Raw genomic sequence first — 21,332 nt, forward strand, 5'->3', positions numbered from 1 at the left:
ATGTATTTTGTGCAAAAACACTGAACTATTTGGAGGTATAGGAGTTAAAAACATACTTGGCAGCACTTGGCAGGTAGACAGTGATCCTCCTCCAGTGTTTGTACTGAGTTGAGGTATAGATGGAACTCTGAGTAAAACCGGCACAGCCAATGGCTGGGGGCACACATTCTGGAGTTATGAGAGACCAGTGACGACCACAGTCTGTGGAGTACTCCAACCGCACACCATGGGAGAAGGAAGTGGACTTGCTGCATCCCATACTCAGCTCAAACTGCAGGAATGATGAGCCTGATACCTCAAAGTCCCAGCTCTCTGCATACCTTGGCTTCTCTGCAAATAGAGTGTGAAGATGCTGCATTTGTTCACATTTATTCTAACCTCACTCTAGCATCTACACAGTTTATTTCCTTCAATGGCACCTTCACAAGATTGATGTCTGTAAACTGACATGTTTGCTGGAAATCACACCTGGTTACCACATGAGGATTATTTTTCATGCTATAAAATACAGTTCTAGACTGCACTTAGCAAGCTCCATTCATATCTTATTTAAAACCCATTTGTCCTTCTCTTCATTTATCATTATTTAATTTCCACATCAGCGTCACATGAAACAAAAGGTGTTTACCGAATCATAAATTCCAAATGCAAATATAACCTTGAATATAATAGATAGTGCTGAAGAGCCATCAAGCCTGACAATCAGAGCTGTATGTGTGCAAAGAGGAGCTTTACCTTTATAGATGTATTGCTAAATTGCTCTTGCTTTGCACACTTAACGAATGGGCCCAGTTGTAATGTAATATTTGTGCAAAGTAAATCCACTCACAGCATGATGCAGGCATAAATAACAGGCAGGATGTTCAATCAGGTCTGCACTCGTTAATAATGCAGGATCCGCGGCGCCACAGTGAATGGGTGATTTAATTTCCGCCTGTTGTGGGTAATACTGCGATGTCCCTGTACAACCACTTGTGGTTTGTTTGTGTTCGAGTGTGTGTGAATACAAAGGATGCATCTGTGTTATTAAATGTGTCTAAGCATGTATATATTTGATATGTAAAGTTTATATTTTGTCACGTAAACTAAAAAAACAAAAAAAAGCAAACTGAGCAGCTCAGCAGCTCTGCTCCCTTAAGTGTTTTACTCGGTGGCCACTTGACAGTGATTGTTAAGGTGGTGTTTATTTTCTGAACACACACTTCCCAAGCCAGTCTACAACCTATCAAGTTTTCTGTGTATCTGCTTATGGACAATAATGCATGTGACTTACTATCAATGGCCTCAGAGTTGAAGGTAAGGGCTGTGTCCAGAGACAAACAGTCCACAGTCACCTCTCCACCCTGAATGCGGTACCAGTTGTGCCTCAGAGGAGTTGTGCCATCGAACTTATCATGAAATCCTGTTCTGGAGCTGTCGTTCATACCAATCAAGACATCATCCAGAGCCCACTGGGCAGAGTGTTTCCCTACAAGGTAGGAGAGGAAGTGCTAAAAGTGAATACATGAAATAAAGAAAATGTCAGTTTTATGCACTTTTTGATACATAGTATAACAGTGCACTTACCCTGTTGTGGTTGCCACCACCGAAATACAGTGTAAGGGGTTTTGGCTGCAGGTGGCAGCTCAATGGTCACCACTTGGGGCTCTAGGAAGGAACTAAAGTCTAGCTCCCTCAGGAACTGCCACTGCACACCATTGTTGGTGGAAAACTGGATAATGACACCTAGAATTATAGAGCATAGTGAGTGAATGACACTGTGGTAACAAATTCTCCATACATACGGATATGAAACATTTCAGCTGGAAGTAAAACAGAAAGAATTAAACAATATGCAGTAGAATCAAATACTTGTCCACAGGACCTGATTATTACAGACAAGCTATAAGAAGCTGGTTTTAGAACATTTTATCTAACAGTGCAGAAACTGAGACATCATTACTGCTGCAGGCTAGAGATCTGCAATCTGCTCACTGTTGAACAGAAGTGAACAGACAAAGGGAAACACTTTGTCTCTTCACTAAGTGCTGCAGTGTTGTGCTGATAATTACCTTCATTGCGGGAACGAGGCCTGGTGCAAGTGGGTCCCAAACTTTTGCTGCCAATGCGGACATAGAATTGGACCAACCTGTATGTGCACAGTGACACCTTAATAACTTGAATTAGCTTAAAACAAATGGGTAAGTGTTATGGTTATTTTATTGATTTATTTTTTACATCTGAGAGATTTGTGGATATGAATCCCACTCACCGTGTGTTGCTGGTGTCTAGAGGCACAGTGCGTGCTTCTCTCCTCCCAGGGCTACTGAAGTAAAGGGCTTTTCCCTCACCAATTATGCCACAACCACTTCCAACTTGTCCTCCACTCAGGCTCTGCCAAAGAGGGCTCAGCTTCCCCTCAAAGCCTTCAGTCAGCTCTGTGGGACTGGCTACAGATGGTACACAACTATCCTGCTCAACTATGGTAAAAAAAATACAAGGTAAAACATAAATATAAATTAATAATTTTTAAAATAAGACATTTCTTTTAGTTTTATTCTTCTTAATTTCCTATATGGTGCTGAACCTGTGTATCCCATATCACAGAAGCAGACTCCTGAGATGCAATCTCCATGTCCCCCACAATGGTTTGGACAGGACTCTGAGATGTAGACCCCATCCAAGGCAAAAGGTGGAGCATCTCTGTACACGCTGCTCTCCTGGTACCAGCGGAACCTGGTTTTACTGTTAAAATGAGAGGAAGCAGATTAAAGCAAGGGGTGGGATATGGTGAATGTGTAAAAGGTTAGTGGTGATAATTAAAGTAGCTAATCTACTACTATTAAAAATGGGTCTGAAGATGGTTGAAACTTCTATTTATCATAGCAATGGGATACTTTGTTACCATAGCTACCTGGCTGCAACACTGCGTGGTATAACCACAGTGACCCTGGTCCATTGTTCATAGTCTCCAGTGTTGTAGACAGTTGGTTGTCTAAGCTCACGGCCACTGCCCTCACATACTCCTACCCCTGGGGTTCCTGGGTAACAACCCTCCCTCACTAGGGCCCAGGTTCGACCAGCATCATGGGAGTACTGCAGCAGGACTGGAGCAGATGCACTGAAATCTGACTCACAGCCGATGTTCAGCTGGGAAGAGTTAAAGGAAAATCAAAAACATGTTTTAATTCCAATTTGCAGTTGTTTTTTTGCAAACCCTAACCCTCTCCAGTTTTCACACTTCCCATGTGAGTACCTTGAACTGCAGGGTGTAGCCAGAACGCAGGGCCAGGTCCCTGGTGACAGCTACTCTGTCCCCGTCAGAGCGCCCAAACACCATGGCAGAGGGTGTTGTGGCACAGAAGCTGTTGTTGCTTTCCTTCTCCATCCCCTCATTACCCAGCATGAGCCACACACTCATCTGGTTCAGAGGGTAGTCAAATGCTGGTTTCTCATAAAAGTTCTATAGAAACAGGAGGCGGACAAATTTAGTGTTTTGTGTGCACAGTCAGGCCGTGGTGTCTGCAGCACAGCACATTTCTTGAAAGATAGATGGATACACCTTTTTGTGCATCCAGACACTTCAATTTACAACACAAGAAGCAATGTATCACGATGAAACCAAGCAAGGAGCCAAGGATGGAGCACAAATTATAAATTACAGGAAAACTAAACTCTTCAAACTGATTCCTGACCTGTGGTAGCGTTGGATTGGCCATGGGGATGATGTGTTTCTCCCTCTCTGACAAAATTATGACATCATCAATTGCCCACTGGTCGTAGCCCTCCCCAGAGTGAAGAGGCTGCCACCAGCGAAACCTTGTGGAGGGTGTTTTAGAGACCAAGGGAAGCTCATAGTGGACAAAGCTGAGAGTGGTAGAAGAAGCAGAGGTGATGGGTTAGTGCCAGTTCTAACTGATCATTTTCAATCATCACATATACATTTAATACACTTTTATCAAAATGTGAAATGTCAATTTGCTACTTAATCCTTCCTTCATTCCAAGGATTCTCACCGAGGTTTAGTGAAGTCAGTGAAGTACATCTCAGCAATGAGACCCCAGCTGATTCCTCCATCATTACTGTACTGCAGCAACACTCCTTCCTCTCTGCTGTCTGCCTGGTTACACTCTGCCCAATCTCCACCCACTCGCAGGTAGAACTGCACAAACTCCGCCCATTCAGTGTCCAGGTCCCAGCTCACAAGCTGCCTCAGCCCAGCCTGACAACAAAATGCATGTACATATTATTACGAATGAAGTAGAAGAGGACATAAATGATGTATTATTTTTCAGTTTATCATCACCACTTCCCAGCACTCATATGTTATTAGTAGTATTATTGGTACCTCCAACAAGAAAGTTATGTTTCCAGCCACATTCCAGCATAAACATTTTTAATTGCACATTTTAATGATATTTTCTGGGGATAAAGGTTATGACCCAAGGACACAAATAGAACTGAATTCAGGCTTTGTTTTTAAACAACTGTTAACGTTGTGAGATAGGGGAGTGCATTGACATTCTCGGAAAACTGCAGTCTGGGTTTGTACTCTCTGAGAGCCTTCCCTATTTTTTTTAGAAGTGAGGCTGCTACAATTTATTAGAGGCATGCAGCTGTCTGAAAACTGCCCATCCAGTCAAGATCAATTAATTTGCAGGCACTGTGTGACTGAATTTAAGTCTTATGCTTACATCCACAAAGTTTGCAGACTCTCAGATCTGGGTTTTATAACAGTGTTTGTATGTCTTGAGTCAGAAGACAAAATACATAAAAAAAAATTAAATATTGTTTTATAGACACAATTTTGTTTTTGGAAAAATAATGTTAAGAAATGGTTCCTATAGCCACATCTGGATCTGGATTTACACCATAAACCGAAAGCTAGCAAAAAAAATACAAAAAACAAGAAGAAGATTTTGCTTGTTCCACCTTGCTGAAGTACAAAGACGATCCAGACGAAACCACTCCACATCCCATGTCAGGGGTGACCACCTCTCCACCAATCACCTCCTGCCAAGTGGCCAGCAATATATCCTGGGACTCAAAGTCAGAAAGAACACTGGAGGACAGGGGGGAAGAGGGCTGGCAGTCTGTTCCTGAGAAGCCGTCATCACATCTGTGAGAGAAGACAGTGCTTTTGGTTCAGCTCTGATTTAATATGGATCCCACACACATCCATCAAATTTATATTTATAGGTCCCTCGGTATTAAGTGCTGAGAAAAAAGTAATGGAGAAAAACCTCAGGAAGTCTCAATGTTTGTGTGACTGCATGTTAAAGCTAACCTGCAGTGTCCATGATCACACCAACCATGTCCATGGCACATGTTAGGACACTGTTGACCGATATAGATGTCATCCAGGGCCCACTCATCCTGCTCCCCATAGTAGTTTTGGATCCAACGGAAGCGTGTGGCACTGGACCTGAACAAACACACACACAAATACAGCTCAATTTATTTGTCTCACTATAGGTAAGTTTAACCCTAATGAAATGAATGTCAGAATATCATCATAATCACATCATCTCTGTGAAAGGTAAATGTAAAATGTGTAAGTGTGTGTAGTGCAGGTACACATTTGTATATGTATGTGCCTTTTAGTGTTCTTTAGTGTTTTTTGTTGCTTATACAGTGATGACAAAGCTCACTGGAAGTGTAGATAGTCAAACATGTTGGGTGTGTTTTAAAGCAGGGAAGATTTTATGTTCTGCTGCTGCAACAGGACTTATAATAACTCAGACCATCTTCTGATCATATTGAGCAAGCCATGACCGTTTTATTATTTACTGCCTTGACCCGAAGACCTCTAATCTCACACTGCCGGAGATCTGACCACCTTTATTTAGGAGCTGGGAAATAGATTGGGAAGTGGAGGTTGCAGTGCTCAATGCGGAAGGTTTACTTGATTATACAGTATGTGTTGATAAAATGTGTGAGGTGTAAGAATATAAGTATTTTTCACAAAAAAAATATCAAGTAAAATGTGAGTCAGTTCTGCTTTCTCTGTAAATGAAATGCTTCGTTTTATAAGCCTAATAAAAAGTAATTATAGTCTTTGGACTGGAACAGACAAAACCCTACCAAAGTGAAAAGTGTAAGATAAACCATGTTACTCAGATAAGATCAGCTCATACAGCCAGAATCAGTGCCACATTAAATAAAGAAGTGTAAACAGAGCTGGAGGAAACCTTCAGACCCGTGTTTGGGGGGGACAATGTTTTTCTAGAAAATGATAGCAAAAACACTTAGCAGTAAGTAAGTGGTAAACCAAACAGAAAAAGTATGACAACATTTTCTCCCTGTCTGACAATGTTATGCCTCAGGAAATGGTTGTGACTGCAAAACCAAATTGAGTCTGACTGAGAGAGAGCGAGGATTAAAACCTCTCTTTTAATGAGTGTTAATAGTTGTGGCTACAATGTGTCTGATGTTTGCATAGATGTGTATAGATACATTATGAGTGCATCTGTGAATGTGCAATCACTGACAGTGTGGATGTTTTGCAGTATGTTCTTTTTAGTTTTATGCCACACCTGTGTTGCAATTTCCCATTTTAACACAAAACCAAGAACAGGGGAAAGTTGATCTTTCTGAAACTTGTAGTCTGTGTCTATTGTACAGGCACGTATTACTTACCATGTCTTTTGTGGCAGAGACAGAGTGATGCGTCTCCAGTCTTTGAACTCAGACGGATGGTAGACACTTGGAGCTGTAAACTCAGAACAGCTTGGCATGCCAGGCAGACAGGCCTAGGTCAAGGAAATGAGGGGTTTCATTACGATACATGTTTCATCATTTGCTAAATGTTGATTTCTGAATTTCTAAATACTATACTACTACCATTGTGGATTCTATTTTCTGACACAATCCTTCTAAAACAACACCATATAAAAACAATAAAACTTGATCAGCCCCATATGCATATAAGGATTACAGTATATCTGACTTTGAACACTGGAAGACATGCTAAGATTAACAGCACAGGACATCCAGCGACTTACATTCTGCACTTGCCTAATGACTGCATTTTCATGCACATGAGGGAAATAGAGAAAATTTGCTGATGGAATGCTCATTATGCTCTATTCAATTTCAAAGGCAATAAAATCTTGGCAGATACTTTGGTGCCTTATGAATATTTATGAGCCAGTTGTGATCATTCAGAGTCTTTGTTGAATCATGGGAAGATAATCTGCTTGCTGATTCAAGTAGTGTCATGTATTTGCTAATAGCAGAATTATAGAGAGTCAATGTGATAATTTCCCATCTGAAACAAGTGCCACATTAAAGGGCTGTCATTATCTACACATTATTACCCAGGCTCTAATAGAAAAATCAATATTCATGATCATGAATACATGATAACTTTTCTTCTCACTCTTCAGGATGACTTCTAAACAAAGGTGTGAGTGAGGCTGCTGAAAACAAGATGTTAACAATCACTCAACATGGGGCGGATATGTTTCACACTCCTTACCTCTTTGACCAGGTGCCATGTGAGGCCATGATTAGTGGAGAACTCCAAGCGGACCTGTGTGTCGATGTGAGGCGAGGGTTCGCGGCCACAGCCCATGACCAGTGAGAACTGCAAACTGTATGAAGCGCCGATCTGCATTGACTGAGTTTCCACATAACGGATACTGTAGCCAGGGCTGGGCTCACCAGAGAAACTGGGGAACAACAGAAAGGGTATCACATGTGAGATGCTGTGGAACATTACCGCAAACATGTGCAGAATGATAATGACACTTTAGCATCTGTCAATTTTTTTCTGATGGCACAAGTTTGTCCACATGCTACTTTCAGTTGATTTCGATTACAGTGGCTACTGTGGCTTAAATAGACAAAACAACTAATGAAACATTTAAACATATTAAATATAATATTAACATAATGTATTACTGCATGATTAAACCCAAATGACAAAATGACTCCATTGTTGCCATAATCGGAGCAGTAGGTCTACCTGAGTGTCCAGTCGTGTTGGCAGTAGGGTTGGACATGGCCGAGATAGAAACCAAGACTCTGGGTAACGTCTAACACATTGCTGAAGTCCAGACTTATGGTGTTGAACAACACAGAGGTCATGCTGATTTCATCCAGGGCCCACACGTCCTGACCGCGGCCTGAATGGTATGGCTGCCACCAGCGAAACTGCACACCAAACTTCCGGGCACCAGCTGGGAGCTCAACTGATACAATCCTATTTGAGAATAATCAAGTGTTACAACTGAATTTCATTGGCACGTGTGAATGTCTTATTGTCACATTATAAGTCTGTTGCAGATTTAGCACTACAGTATATTCTGTTCTATTTCACTTTCTTATAGACCTCTCTTCCTGTCCTGTATAATAGTGTTTTTATACAACATACAATGATAAAGTAAGAACCGGGATTGCACCTTTCACCAGGTATGTGTCTCAAGCTTGTCCCTAACTCATTGACCATCCTTGACCTTCCTTGAGGTGATGATGAGCTCTGAGACCTGGCCTGTACAGCTGGAAGTGAGCCCACTTTGTCTTCATTACTCACATGGATAGCACTGCCTGACTCAGTGGGTCACACTGGCTTAAATATCCAGCACACCAGTAACAAGGAAAATGTGTGTGTTAATGGACTAAAAGTGTCTCTCTCTATGGACTTATGAGCATACAGGCCGTGTGCCCGTGCATGTGCACACACACTAAGCACAGCATATACCTTGGTTCATGGAAGCCTTGGTAAGCGTAGTGCTGCAAAAGTGTCCAGGTTATGCCATTGTCTGAAGAGTAATGAAGCAGGACACCCTCTCCTGGTTGGTCTGGAGCAGGACATGAGCTCAGGATGCTACGACTGCCAAGCCGAAGAGTAAACTGCAGGTATCTGCAGAAAGACAGAGTGAGAAAAAGGAAAAAGAGTTGCAAAGAGAAGTAAAACGACAGTTGAGACATTGTGTAAAAAGGAAGAGGAAGATTGCGAGAAAGTGATAAACAAAAAGGTGAAAGTGTAGATAAACAGTAGAGCAGAGTGAAGAGGTGAGAGTGGCATGATGGATGAGATGATTAGATAGAATGAGGAGGAGTGAAGAAAAGAATAAGACGGAGATAATTCACATCTGCCTATTCATGTTAACTGTATATAGTCAAATTGTACTATTTGCCTTGTCTATGTATATATTCATCTATGCTTTGTTCATATGATTGTCCATATTAGAACATTTACTTTACTTATTATAATTTCAATCATCAGTCTTCACTTCCCGTCTCCCAACACTCTCTGTCCTTGCTGTGCTTCCCTCAGTGGGGAAATTTCCTCTTTAGGCAGCTGTTCACTCAGTCAACTAGGAAAATAATAGCATTAAATATGGCCATCAGGTGCACAATGAGAGCTGCAACAGACATAATCAATTTAACACAGATACCATAACTAAAGTCATCCCTCCCTCTATCTTTCTTTCTCCCCTTTTGTATCATTGCTTTCATCTCTCCTCTCATCTGTAGTCCTCCCTGCAATCGTAATACATCTACAGAGAGTTTGAGGGAAAGAGGGGATTGATGAAGCAGGAGAGAGTGACTGACTGAAACATCTGCAGAATCTTTTAGACATAAAACTCCTTATGAAGACAAACCATGGTTGTCTGCTGACAGCACACATTTGCTTTGTATACATGTGTGCTCCTTTCAATCTCTTACGTGTCCATGTATATGCAACACAAAATGGTGTTGGTGTTCTTTTCCAGCACATTACCTTGCCTGGGAACTGTCTAATGGGGCAGTGACCAGGTGCCTCCTGCTGTCCCTGTTGAAGACCAGAGCCTTGCCACTGGCCAGCACCCCACAGCCAAAGCTGACCTCTGCCCCACGAAGGGAAGAGAAACTGTGGTAGGAAGAGAGGCGTGGGCTGGAGAATCCCTCCGACAAGAAAGCTGGGAAGGTCTGAGAGGCAAGCTCACAGGCTGGACCACTGAAGCCTGGGTCACATCTGGGAGGTAGAAAGAGGAGTTGAGAGGAGGCATTACAAATAATAAAGCATGTAATAAAAAAAAGTAGACAGAGATAATGAAATTCCATTAATAAATCATAATCACAACACAATTTCATTAATTCTGAATGGTGATTGGTGCTGTGAGGCATTAGGCAGATAATGAGCAGGCCTGCTCTGGATTTATTTGGCTTAATAAAAAGCAGGTGCTTACTTGCAGCCTGTGCGGGAACAGTGTCCTCTCCCCGAGCAGAAACGAAGACAGGCTGGACCAATATACACTGATAATATACAGAACAGAAATGAATTACATTTTACAGCAACAGATACATTTTCATGTTAAGTTGAGCAATAATACATTTTTGTGACCCTAAACACAGTGCAGCCTTATGAGACTAATCAGCAATACGTTTGTAAAAGACATTACATGAAAACAAGGGTAAGGGAGACAATGGTGCACCAATGTTGTGTAGCAACCATGTAGAGATACATCATTTATGTGCCCTTCACTGTCATTTTTAGATATATATTATCCCCTTCAATATTTAAATGAATCAGCTCTTACAGGTTGGTGCCTGTCTGAGGTTCTGAGGTTTCAAACTGGATACGTTTCACACAGGATCACGAGTGAGCTGCGTGGCTCTCTTTGGGAAAAGACCTATGAACATTTCACTGCATAAAATACAGTGAAATGATCTTATACCTCAGTTTTACCATCTGTATCTGTCACTAACACAGCACATCCTGTGACTTGACTGTTTCAAAGTAAAAGCATTTATGTGTAGCATTGATGGATGAATGGCTTCATATTAAAGTCCTGGCATTTACTGTAGTTGGACACAGAGGTTTTTTTTGTTTTAGTTTTAAATGGCATGTATTGTGATTTTCAAAGGCAAACTCTGTAAAATATAGCCTCAGCTTCAGAGCATCTAACGAGCAGGAGACACACACCCGGTGTGAATGACAGACACAACAGATCAGCAAAAACCTTGGTGCTTGGACAACACTAATAAACCTTGAACCATGTGACCCGTCTGTATCATCCTAACCATTGTCTATGGCCCACATGTTGCCCGTTCCTGTGCCAGACTGCTTCCAGCGAAACCGTGTTGTCTCTGTCAGGGCAGCATTGGGCAGAGGGATAGAAATTCTAGTCCATCTGTAGAGAAGCAAAAGTTAATGCAGACTTACAGTACATCCTTTGTAATTGACAAGAGGACAAAGTCCCACACACATACAGATGTTCGTGTGCATTCCTACCCGCTGTAGTTGTCAGAAGAGTAAATGGTGCTGTGAGGTAGATGGGGTCCAGCACAGAGTTCTGGCAGACACTCGGTGTGGAGCAGAGACCATGAGCGACCACGGTTGGTTGAGAACTCCAGACTCACGCTATTGAAAATGAACATAGAACATTGTAATCTTAAAAAAATCAACAGCTGGATTGGACAGCTCCTTCTTCTTTTTTTAAACTGCACTGTGATTTGGTGTAACTTCTAATCTAGGGTGTCTCACGTTGGGTGTAGGGTCTCCATTGTTGCAGCACTATACATTATTTATTTATTTATTTTTTGCAACAAACGCTGAGTGTGTCACACCTGTTGGCAGGCTGGTAGGAGCCACAGCCTAGGTTGATGGAGAATTGAGTAACGTGTGTCTGCGTGCCAGGAAGCACAGGTAGCAGCTGCATGAAATCCACAGCCCACACATGGCGATTGGTTCCTCCGTGCGACCGCTGCTCTAGGCAGAACTGGGTGACTGGTGTTTGTAGCTCAGTGGGGAGTGCCACTGATACCACTGCAGGAGTCTGAGAGAGGAAAGAAATGTATGAATGAATAGATCAGAGGGGACAGAGGGCCGATGCTTATTAGAACTGCAACTACAGTATCATTTTAATGAATTTGTGATCAATGATCTGCTATTTATTTACTTTATTACTTACTTAAATAATAGTTATTTGGTATTAATTAAGAAGAGTCATAATCACAGCTCCACAGAGTTCAAGATTTAAAACAATATTTAAATTACTGTCACACAAGACAAAGACAAGCACACATTCACGAAAAGATTGATATTCTTGCTTGAAAAATTGTAACTATTTATCAGAAAGGCTGCTAATACTATAATACTAGAAACAGATATTACAGAGTTCAAACATTTGCACTCTGTCAAAAGAAATTAAAAAGTTTTAAATTCTGAATGATTTCAAGAAATCTCAGTGCATGGTAGAAATAAAATTGGCTTCAGTGTAAAACAGTGAGAACCCACTCACCATAACAGGCTCACACTGCTGTCACCATGAGATTTAAATAAATGAATACAGTGAAAGACCACTGAATACTGAGAAGGAATATTTTTGTGTGTGTACAGTGTATGTTGTGTATATCTTACCCTGTATGACGAGTATGAAAGGGTGTCGAGCACCACACGTTCCCTTCTGCCTTCAAACCTCCCAAATAAAATGACATCATTCTCATGGGACTCTCCTGGATCACAGCTGCCACCACCTAAAGACAAATACACTTTAGTATGTTTATGCAACATAATACATGTGTGCACCAAATACAAGTTAAACAACCTTAAAGAGAAGGATCATAACAAGAACATAGTCTCACTACAAATAGAACTAGTGTTACTCACTTTTGCTGAATGCAAATTAATGAAAGAGTAGGAAAGATTGAGGATTTCAATACCCATGGTAAAGTAGAAGCGGAGGTTTCCAAAAGACGTGGTGTCGAGGTGAGGGGTGCACACCCTCCTGCGGCCCTCCTTCTCGAAAACGAGGGCTGACCCCGACTCAATCTCTCCACACTGGGTCCCATAAACAGCTCCCTCTATGTCCCAGCTAGATGAAAAATGCAGACAGGGAGGGTTAGTTTAGTAAGGAAAATAAGTGTCTCAAATACTGTATATTTATTTTACAAATAGGGTGTTACCTAAATATACTGTATCATGGTGTCTATGTGATCGCTCACATACTGTTTAACCACCTGGTTGCAGGCGAGCAGAGCTACTCTAACCTAAAACACCACATTTATTATTAAAAGTAATCCCCAGACCTAACTTTTAAGTTTAGCATTTACTTAATCCATTGTATTATTTCTTACACAATTTTAAATTACTTGTTTTATCATATTTTGTTCATGTAATGTTAATTTTATAGCAGTGTTTTGCATTTAATTGTATTTTATTTTGTATGTGACTGTTAAGCACTTTAAATTGTGATTTAGCATGAAAGGTTATTTGTAAAATTTTTACCACTTTTATTTTTCATCATTGACAAAAGGTTGAAAATGCCTTGTATTACAATTTTGGATTTTTAAATAATAATAGTATGTACAGTATAATGTAATGAAGTCCTGAATTCTGATTTTGCAACAAGTATACTCTGAGCTGAGCAGGACCTACGGTACATGCTTTCAAATTAATTTGTAACTTTTGTGCGTTTAGAGCAACATTTAATGATGCTGTGTATGTGTTTGAGTCTTTCATTTCAACAGCATTAACATTTCTAACAAACTCTTTTTACATAATTTTACAGTTTGTTAATGGTCTTAATGTAATTAAAAAACAAAATATTTTGAGTAACACAAGTCACTGTGGATATAGAGTACAATGTAGAGCTTAAAAATAGAAAAAAAAGGAAATGGAGGGCCTTGCATATATTGCAATTTTAGCACTTAACCGTAACCACATTTTAACCCCAAGTGAGACGTTAGAAGGCATTAACACACATTATGGGATATAAACACTATTCCTGAGTTGCATCTTGCCGATGAACAAACACTCAATCCTAGCAATACTGATTATATATCACCTGGCAGAGGATTCACACATAAAGAACATACCCACCCACATTTACATACTTCTGCACAGTGGAGAGAGGCTCCTCATTAGCAATGACAGAAGTTAACTCAGTGTGTCAGCCCTCTCCTGTGTTCCTCTGCCCCTCCTCACTACCTTTCTACCCCCTTTCCTTTCCCCCTTCTTCCTCTCTATTCTCTGTCATGCCGAGTACAGCCTGGTGTGCTTCTGTCATCGTGAGTGTTGGCTTAAATGACACTTAGGAGAGTGTGCCATCACCACACAACCTTTCCTGCTTACTTGAAACACGTGTCAGCTCGTGGCACCTGATGGGTGAGAGCAAGCATGCGGTGACGCATGTTGGTATGCTGCAGGAAGGTGCGGGGGCACAGGGGGACTGTAGAAACACACTCTTGTTTGAGGTCCCTCTCATTAACGGAAAAATGTTGTGACAGACCTGGTGCATGAGGCCTGTTAATTACATTCATCTATCTATCATCTCTCTCTATTTTCTCTCTCCCTCTTGCTGAGCTTCTGATGGTGTGTCCTTGCTGTCCACTGTTATTGTGTGTTTGCTTCTATGTGTGTGTGTGTGTGTGTGCATTCTGAACAGATGTACTACTGTCTCTGTAGCACCAGCAGGCATTGCATTACCTTGTGTGAGTTTGACACAAACTTGTTTAGCACTGCGTGTTGCATGCTTGACATGACAAGTGACGTGTGTCAAAGCCCATGGATAAACAAAAACTAAGAGAAAGAGCAGAGCAATGATAGCATACTAAAAAAAAACCTACATATCAACTTTCTTTACAGCCACATATAGTTGCCTAATATATTTTGATCTTTTAGCACCATAAAAGACTATTCCCTCAGGTCTGGCAACCAAATTTAGTTTTACTACATTAGTTTCATTGCTGTTGAACTCCAAACTCCCCCTGAGCTGAGACGGTGACACATTTTAAAAAGGCTTTAAAAACGATAAATCTGTATGGACTGGCATTTTAATAAAGTATTACTCGTGGTTATATAGAGGTTTAATTAGTCTGACCTTTTCCTGAAATTGTTTTGTTGTACTTTTATGGCACTGAATTTCAATGTACTCTTTGCAGTGCTTTAGAAACAATGTAACTTAGTCACATTAATAAACTAAAATGTGACCATTGGCTTGACTTACTTTGATGGCGGGCTTTCAAAGTCTTCCTCCCAGTAGCTCCTTCCCTCTTCCCTGTGCAGATCAATATCTCTGGTGGAGGCAAAGCTGTGGCCAACTCCATCACCACCATGGAAATACAACGCATTGGCCTCAGACTGACAGGCATGCTGGTCAAAAAGAAAGCAGACCTTAACATATGCACTCAGTAACACTTCCACCAAGAAGTGGATTCATTCTTTCTTCATATAAATCACTCATAAATGTTTTCCTTTTGCTTTGAGTGGGTCTCTACTGACAGGGCTGAAGCAAATCCACTTGTCAGAATACCTTGATTGTAGCTCCAGGGAAGAAGAGCCAGTTAGCAGTGTCTGGGGGATCCAAATTGTCCTCCATGAGGGGGACTTTGTGAGCAGCATTGACCAGTAGCACGTTGTCTATGCCCCAGCAGGACTCGTAGCCTTCGGGGCCTTGAGGGGACTCCTGAGACCATTTAATATGAACACCATCAGTCCGAGACTGGTGTGGCAGGGGAATAAGGTGGATGACTGTGCTGCTGTTAATAGGGGCTCTAAAAGAGAAGAAAAACACACAATCCTTTTAAAATAAGGCTGAAATAGATAAATATGGAGAGGCACTGTATCTACTCAAGATGAAATGAAATGATGACAGAAAACGTGATTTTATTTGTTAATCTACATATTTGATTTCTTTATTGTCTAAATAAAAACACAACATGCACTGACAAGTTGGTAAATATTGTAGTTATAGGACTGTATCATTATGCCTCTGTCTGAGAGCATGGATGGAAGGATGAAAAACACAGGACAGGAATGACAAATTGAGAGGGGGAGGTGTGAATGAGGGAAAAGGGAGAGGGTATGTATATACCAGATGGAATGACTGTGGGATAGATGAGCAAGGAGAAAGTGGAGGAAGAGAGAAACCTGATCTTCTCCAGTGTGATCCAGTCATCTGAGGTGTTAGCGTTACCACTTAAGCTGTATGACACAGTAATGCTGGGGTCTGAATAACTGAACCGGCAGGAGCCTGAGCCTGGAGAATATAAATATAAAAGAAGACAAACAGATATTATATGACTGTTATAGTTGCATAGCAAGTTTGTTGTTTTCATCAAGTGAATTTTTATCAGTGGGGAGATGATCCTCTATGTACAGAGGCGATCCTAGACTCTGCGGGGCCTTGGCAAAGAAGGTAATCGGGGCTCTTCACCATCCTGTACACCCTAAGCCCTCATAAAAATGCAATCATTTTGGTGACAGACAGACAGACAGACAGACAGACAGGCTCCACTTCTTCTTACATCTCTTCAGCAGGCTTCAATATCAGGTGAATCAGTACTGCCAATTGCAGGTCAGACAAGGAACTGGCTTATGTTGATGTCTTGAATGAAGCCCACACTTCCACACTCATTTCACACCAGCAGGCTTCAATAATGGGGGGCTCATTACTGCCCCTTGCAGGACAGTGTAGTCTATTGTTTAAATTTTGAACGTCAAACAGCAAACTAGCAAATCCAACTGCAACAGCTTTAACACACACACAGTGTGGTTTATGTTGACTAACTTTAATTTACTAGAGACGCTATCTAAACATAACCATAATACTAATACTGGCCTAACCTCATCCTAACCACACAACATGTATTCACCTTAAAATTGAACAATTTATGTAATGGGAACTTGCTTTTTGTCCCCATAAGTCCCCATAATGTGACTGTGTGAACAAATTTAGTACCCCACAACATGAGTAATACCTGGAGACACACACACACACACACAACATTAATGATCTGTAAGTGCATCTAGACAGAGAGATGAGGAAAAAAGTCAGAATGAAATACAGAAGGGTTAGAAGGTTGCTGAGAGTTGTTGACAGTGTAAGTACTCTTATTTCCACCCCGTCATGTTCCCATGAGAACTGGCGGATGCATGTTATGGACATGAAAAATACAATACCATTAAAAACTCAGCCATGGCCTTCTGTTTTTTTTTCAGTATTCTGTAAATCATTCATTATTGTGATAGAAAGGAGAGAGGCAGAAAAGAGAGACAGAAACGAAATACAGAAACTTCCTGTGTACAAGTTGTCTCACTAATCTACAACGGGGCAAAACAAGGTTTAAATGTGTCTAATACAGATGTATGTTATCTGCTTTGGTGCAGTAATTGATTGAAGTGCTTTTGGAGATTTAATACTCACCAAGGGCAAACTGTAGGACTGAGGCTGTGCTGGCGTTGAGAGGGACAGTTGTCTGGAGAAGATAAACAAAGCACATAATTAGATGTGGCTTAACAATCACACTATCTAAATATCAGCTTATACATCATTGGAAAGAATGTCCAATGTGAGTTGATGCACTAAAGTAAAGTGGTGCTGAAAGCTGAAAATAATTGATTCACTGAAACATGTAACCACATCAAACAGTGGTATTTTTATTTTTTTAGCCAATCGAAAGGCATTTCTGTATCACTGTCAAAGTGTCAGAACTTAAATGACTCCAGATGTGCAGCACATTTTCATCTGGCGTTAAGTTACACTTTATAATTTATAGAATGCTTTTGTCCTTAGTAGCATTAATTATATTATTAACAGAAGGAAAAATATAAATGGACAATGATAGTCTACAGGCTACCTTTTATAGGCACGGGCACCCACACGCACACATGTATATGTATTGTAAATATTATAAAACTATTGTGTCTAAGTGTTTGAAAGAGGGAGTGAGAGACAGGTTCCAGGGTGCTTGAATGTGTGTGTTCTGGTGTATTGGCAACTCCATATAAACGTTTCTGTGTTTCTGGATGTGCATGCTTGTTGCAGTTGATAGAAGAGCTGCCAGGCAGCGGCATCAAACATTTGGGAACAATGACACGCACAACAAATGCTTATCAGAGGAGTAAATAGTCTCACGAGGCACTAAACAGTCCACTGTTGCTGTCTGGCTTTCATCTCTTACAGCACCAACAGTTTGGAATCAACTTCATAAAGACAGAAAGAGGGTATGAATCTTCTTTTTTTATAAGCAGCTGTCAGGAGATGTATTTGAATGGATGGTGTGTGTATGCATGTGTACCGCATTGTATGTCAGGCAGTATCCTGATACTTCTGAGCTGGAAGAGCTAAAACTCACAAAAAGCTGTGATGTACAAGTTACTGACTCTAACAAACTGACACAAAGCCCCTGCTACTGTGGTTGTAGTAAGCTTATAATTTACTGTAGAGGTGGCTGCGGCTACTGTGTGGTCGGCTTGGATATATGGTCAATTGACTGCAAAATGTTATGTGGTTGCAGTGTGGTCAGGCATGGCAGTTACCAGCTCTCGCTCTCCAAAGGGCTCACAGAAAGTCACCGCTCTGCCGTGCATCAGTACGCCACACTGCTCTCCCACCTCACAGTTACTGCACCCAGACCTAAGAGAAGAGAAGAGAAGAGAAGAGAAGAGAAGAGAAGAGAAGAGAAGAGAAGAGAAGAGAAGAGAAGAGAAGAGAAGAGAAGAGAAGAGAAGAGAAGAGAAGAGAAGAGAAGCAAGATGAAGATGTAATGACAAAAATAAAGTTGAAGAAGACTGCAATGACTCTCTCAGAATCGGAACCTTTTCACCTACCAGATGCTGGGTTCCAGCTCTCCTTGGAGGTTGGAGTCAAAGTCATCACGCAGCACAGCGTGTTTACCATGTAGCTCCGCTATACACAAACACAAACCATATGCTAAGACTATTTTCATCTTATAAGTAATGTAAAAGTAAGAGTATGTCATGAAATGTGGACTTACCCAGACTAGGTCTCAGTGGGGATTCTGTTGGCGCTAAAACAAGGAAGAGGAGAGTAAATATTGTGAGGTCAGTACCTTCTTGAATGGACTGGTATATTGGTATGTTATTTTTTGTGTAGCTGTGTAGTTTAATGTTAATATGTGAACAACAGGAAAAAGCACAAAGTGAAAAACTTAGTAACTGCAGGTATACTGTATGGTCCAATTCTTAAATCATCTCTGAGTGAAACAAACTTTCCCCGTGTCCTGGCCAGTCACGTCTGAAGTCTCCCTGCTGGCTGATGTTAATTCCTTTCACTAATGAAAGACCAGGCAGTCATGATTAACGGTTCAATGCCAATTAACCGCCATCATCCCCAGAGGTGCCTGTGTGCTGTAATCTGTGGCCACTGTCTAGCTAACACATTGAACCATCAATCTCTCCCAGGGGATATGCAGATCTGAGAAGTAGCTGGAGGTGAGTGAAGGTTCAAGAGTGTACAGATAAATTAATCAAACATGAAAAACATAGACCTCACTTTCCCTCAATTTTTTTGAAACACTTTGCAAACTGCAGTCTGAGTAAGTACATGTGCCTGAAAGTGAAAATATATTTATTTAGTGTTTCTTTGGACAAATCAAAGCTGCTTTACAGTTTTGCTATTCACCCATTCACACAGCACACTGATGTGCAGCCAAGTAGACCCTAAACTTTCCAGTGGAAAGATGACTCGCTCTACCACTGAACCACAATCACCCCACAAAGTACATTAGTTGCTAAACTTTTAAAGAAACTAACTGTCAGTTGGTAAATATAAGTGAAAGAAAAATGCAAGGTGTGACAAACTATTCGTCATATGACAGGAAACACAGATTAGACAGAGAGTTGCATCAGCTGATCCAGTGATATCAGATTTACACACTGACAACATTAAACAAAATGTACAGATTGTGCACTGCGGTTTTATCTAGAAAATCACATTTTCAGAGTTTTTGCCCCCTATGTTATACAATTATATTAAATCTCACTTTAAGATAAGTCACTGTTGAGTATAACAGTGACTTTGACCTCGGTGAACATGTGAACCCCTCCATCTCTTTGAGCCTCTTTACTCTGCTCTGTTCAGTGAGGTGCTTTAAGAAAACCTCTCTTCAGACTGTAGAGAAGGATAATCTGCCATAGATGAGCCTGCCCACCTGATAAGACACACCAAGATAAAACAGAGAGGACTTTGTCTAAAGTTTCATTTTAACTTACATAAGACTTTTTCCAAAGCTTACAGCAGTTCCTAAATTACCTGTAAAAGACAGGCTTGCAAATGTGAAAGCACACATAAGCACCCTCATAACCAACAGAATGTGATGCAAAGAAGGGATTACTTAAAAAGTTTTTCTACTACTGTAATGTTTTCTTAATGTCTGTACTTTAATCTTAAGCTTTCACTATTTATTAGTTGCCCTAATTTTTTTCCACATGGATTGAAATGCCGGACTCCCAGAAACGGATTTACTATTCACAGGGTTGTAGTAAAGTTTCGTGCTGACTGCAGGAGTGAGAGTATTAGTAGTCTGTGTGACAGAACTGGGTGGTTCAGCTGTTGCTGTGCTGGTGGGCCTTGACGTTCAACTCTCTGGCTGTGGCTCAGGCTCAACTATGGAGCCCATTAAAACAGATCAAAGGACCTACTTCTTCCCTCGCCATTACTCTTCCTCCCTCACTAATTCTCCATTGATTCAAAACACTTTTAGATAAACTATCAATTCTAGTTTGTGTAACTCTCTTGTGTTTATTGTGGTTTATTCCATATGTAGCTCCAATAAAAAAAAAACCCTCATTTGTATTCTCACTTTCAAGGCCCTATGTGGAGGTTATGCGACTAGAGTTTAAAACAGTTAGTACATCCAAATCAAATGAAAAATATTGGATAGGCATTGTCCTATCTCCCATTCATCTCCAGAGGTTGCAAGGAGGTTTGAGGAACCAACTCTGCACGAACCGAAAGATGGATCTACGAAGAACTAAACTTATTTCCCTTTTGCCCAACATTAACATAAACAGAACTTGCAGGCTATAAATTAAATCTTGAATGATGAATACACTGCCATTGCCATTGTTATCCATGAAAAATGTTTCCTTAATCTCAGTGGACATATTATTTAAAGGATCATATGTTCATCTCACAAACTTTTATAAAATTCTTGTGCTTAAACTTGATTCAAAACCTTCTTTGACTGTCAAACAGTAATAAATGTTTGGTTGATGTATTATATTGTTTTCTCCCATCTTTCCTGAGTCTTTCTAGTGAGGCTATTTGGTTGGGGAGACGCCCAGAAGATTTTTTGGGGGTGGTGGATAATCCCTTCAAGCTTCCAAAAAACCTCATTTGCAGTTTTCTTGCTCTATGCCTCATCACACTCTACTGCTGTCCCACTTTCTTTCTCTCCCTGCTGCCCAGCCCTTCATCCAACCAGTTTTGCCTCTCTCAGTCTCTGCTAAACCCCCTGCACATCTGGAGGAGACAGTGGCACTCGTTTCACTTGGATTAATCCCCTCATACTTTCTTAAAGACTTCAATTACTACACCCTCAATTAACAGCTCATCTCTGCTAAGGCCTGCATTTCCCTGGCCGCAGCTTATACGCAAAGCGAGACACACGCTCAC

At 40.9% G+C, this 21,332-nt stretch overlaps 1 protein-coding gene across 2 annotated transcripts in view; it reads right to left on the minus strand.

The window, feature by feature from the left end:
- Nucleotides 1-21,332, minus strand: part of reln (reelin) — an 80,224-nt gene that overhangs the window by 15,043 nt on the left and 43,849 nt on the right. For both annotated transcript variants that reach the window (XM_058644896.1, XM_058644895.1), the window contains exons 5-34: nucleotides 18,691-18,723; nucleotides 18,524-18,602; nucleotides 18,233-18,329; nucleotides 17,118-17,169; nucleotides 15,842-15,950; nucleotides 15,225-15,465; nucleotides 14,919-15,064; nucleotides 12,634-12,785; nucleotides 12,332-12,447; nucleotides 11,539-11,747; nucleotides 11,204-11,332; nucleotides 10,993-11,102; nucleotides 10,158-10,224; nucleotides 9,710-9,943; nucleotides 8,684-8,845; nucleotides 7,949-8,185; nucleotides 7,460-7,652; nucleotides 6,619-6,731; nucleotides 5,267-5,404; nucleotides 4,912-5,098; nucleotides 3,996-4,201; nucleotides 3,675-3,846; nucleotides 3,236-3,442; nucleotides 2,894-3,129; nucleotides 2,567-2,724; nucleotides 2,252-2,459; nucleotides 2,052-2,128; nucleotides 1,567-1,725; nucleotides 1,274-1,468; nucleotides 57-330 (exon numbers count right to left, since the gene is read on the minus strand). In XM_058644896.1, the coding sequence (XP_058500879.1) occupies nucleotides 57-330; nucleotides 1,274-1,468; nucleotides 1,567-1,725; nucleotides 2,052-2,128; nucleotides 2,252-2,459; nucleotides 2,567-2,724; nucleotides 2,894-3,129; nucleotides 3,236-3,442; nucleotides 3,675-3,846; nucleotides 3,996-4,201; nucleotides 4,912-5,098; nucleotides 5,267-5,404; nucleotides 6,619-6,731; nucleotides 7,460-7,652; nucleotides 7,949-8,185; nucleotides 8,684-8,845; nucleotides 9,710-9,943; nucleotides 10,158-10,224; nucleotides 10,993-11,102; nucleotides 11,204-11,332; nucleotides 11,539-11,747; nucleotides 12,332-12,447; nucleotides 12,634-12,785; nucleotides 14,919-15,064; nucleotides 15,225-15,465; nucleotides 15,842-15,950; nucleotides 17,118-17,169; nucleotides 18,233-18,329; nucleotides 18,524-18,602; nucleotides 18,691-18,723 (4,696 nt within the window). The remainder of the gene's footprint in view (nucleotides 1-56; nucleotides 331-1,273; nucleotides 1,469-1,566; nucleotides 1,726-2,051; nucleotides 2,129-2,251; nucleotides 2,460-2,566; nucleotides 2,725-2,893; nucleotides 3,130-3,235; nucleotides 3,443-3,674; nucleotides 3,847-3,995; nucleotides 4,202-4,911; nucleotides 5,099-5,266; nucleotides 5,405-6,618; nucleotides 6,732-7,459; nucleotides 7,653-7,948; nucleotides 8,186-8,683; nucleotides 8,846-9,709; nucleotides 9,944-10,157; nucleotides 10,225-10,992; nucleotides 11,103-11,203; nucleotides 11,333-11,538; nucleotides 11,748-12,331; nucleotides 12,448-12,633; nucleotides 12,786-14,918; nucleotides 15,065-15,224; nucleotides 15,466-15,841; nucleotides 15,951-17,117; nucleotides 17,170-18,232; nucleotides 18,330-18,523; nucleotides 18,603-18,690; nucleotides 18,724-21,332) is intronic.

Source organism: Solea solea, chromosome 12, assembly GCF_958295425.1.
Source record: "Solea solea chromosome 12, fSolSol10.1, whole genome shotgun sequence".
Taxonomy (NCBI): Eukaryota; Metazoa; Chordata; class Actinopteri; order Pleuronectiformes; family Soleidae; genus Solea; species Solea solea.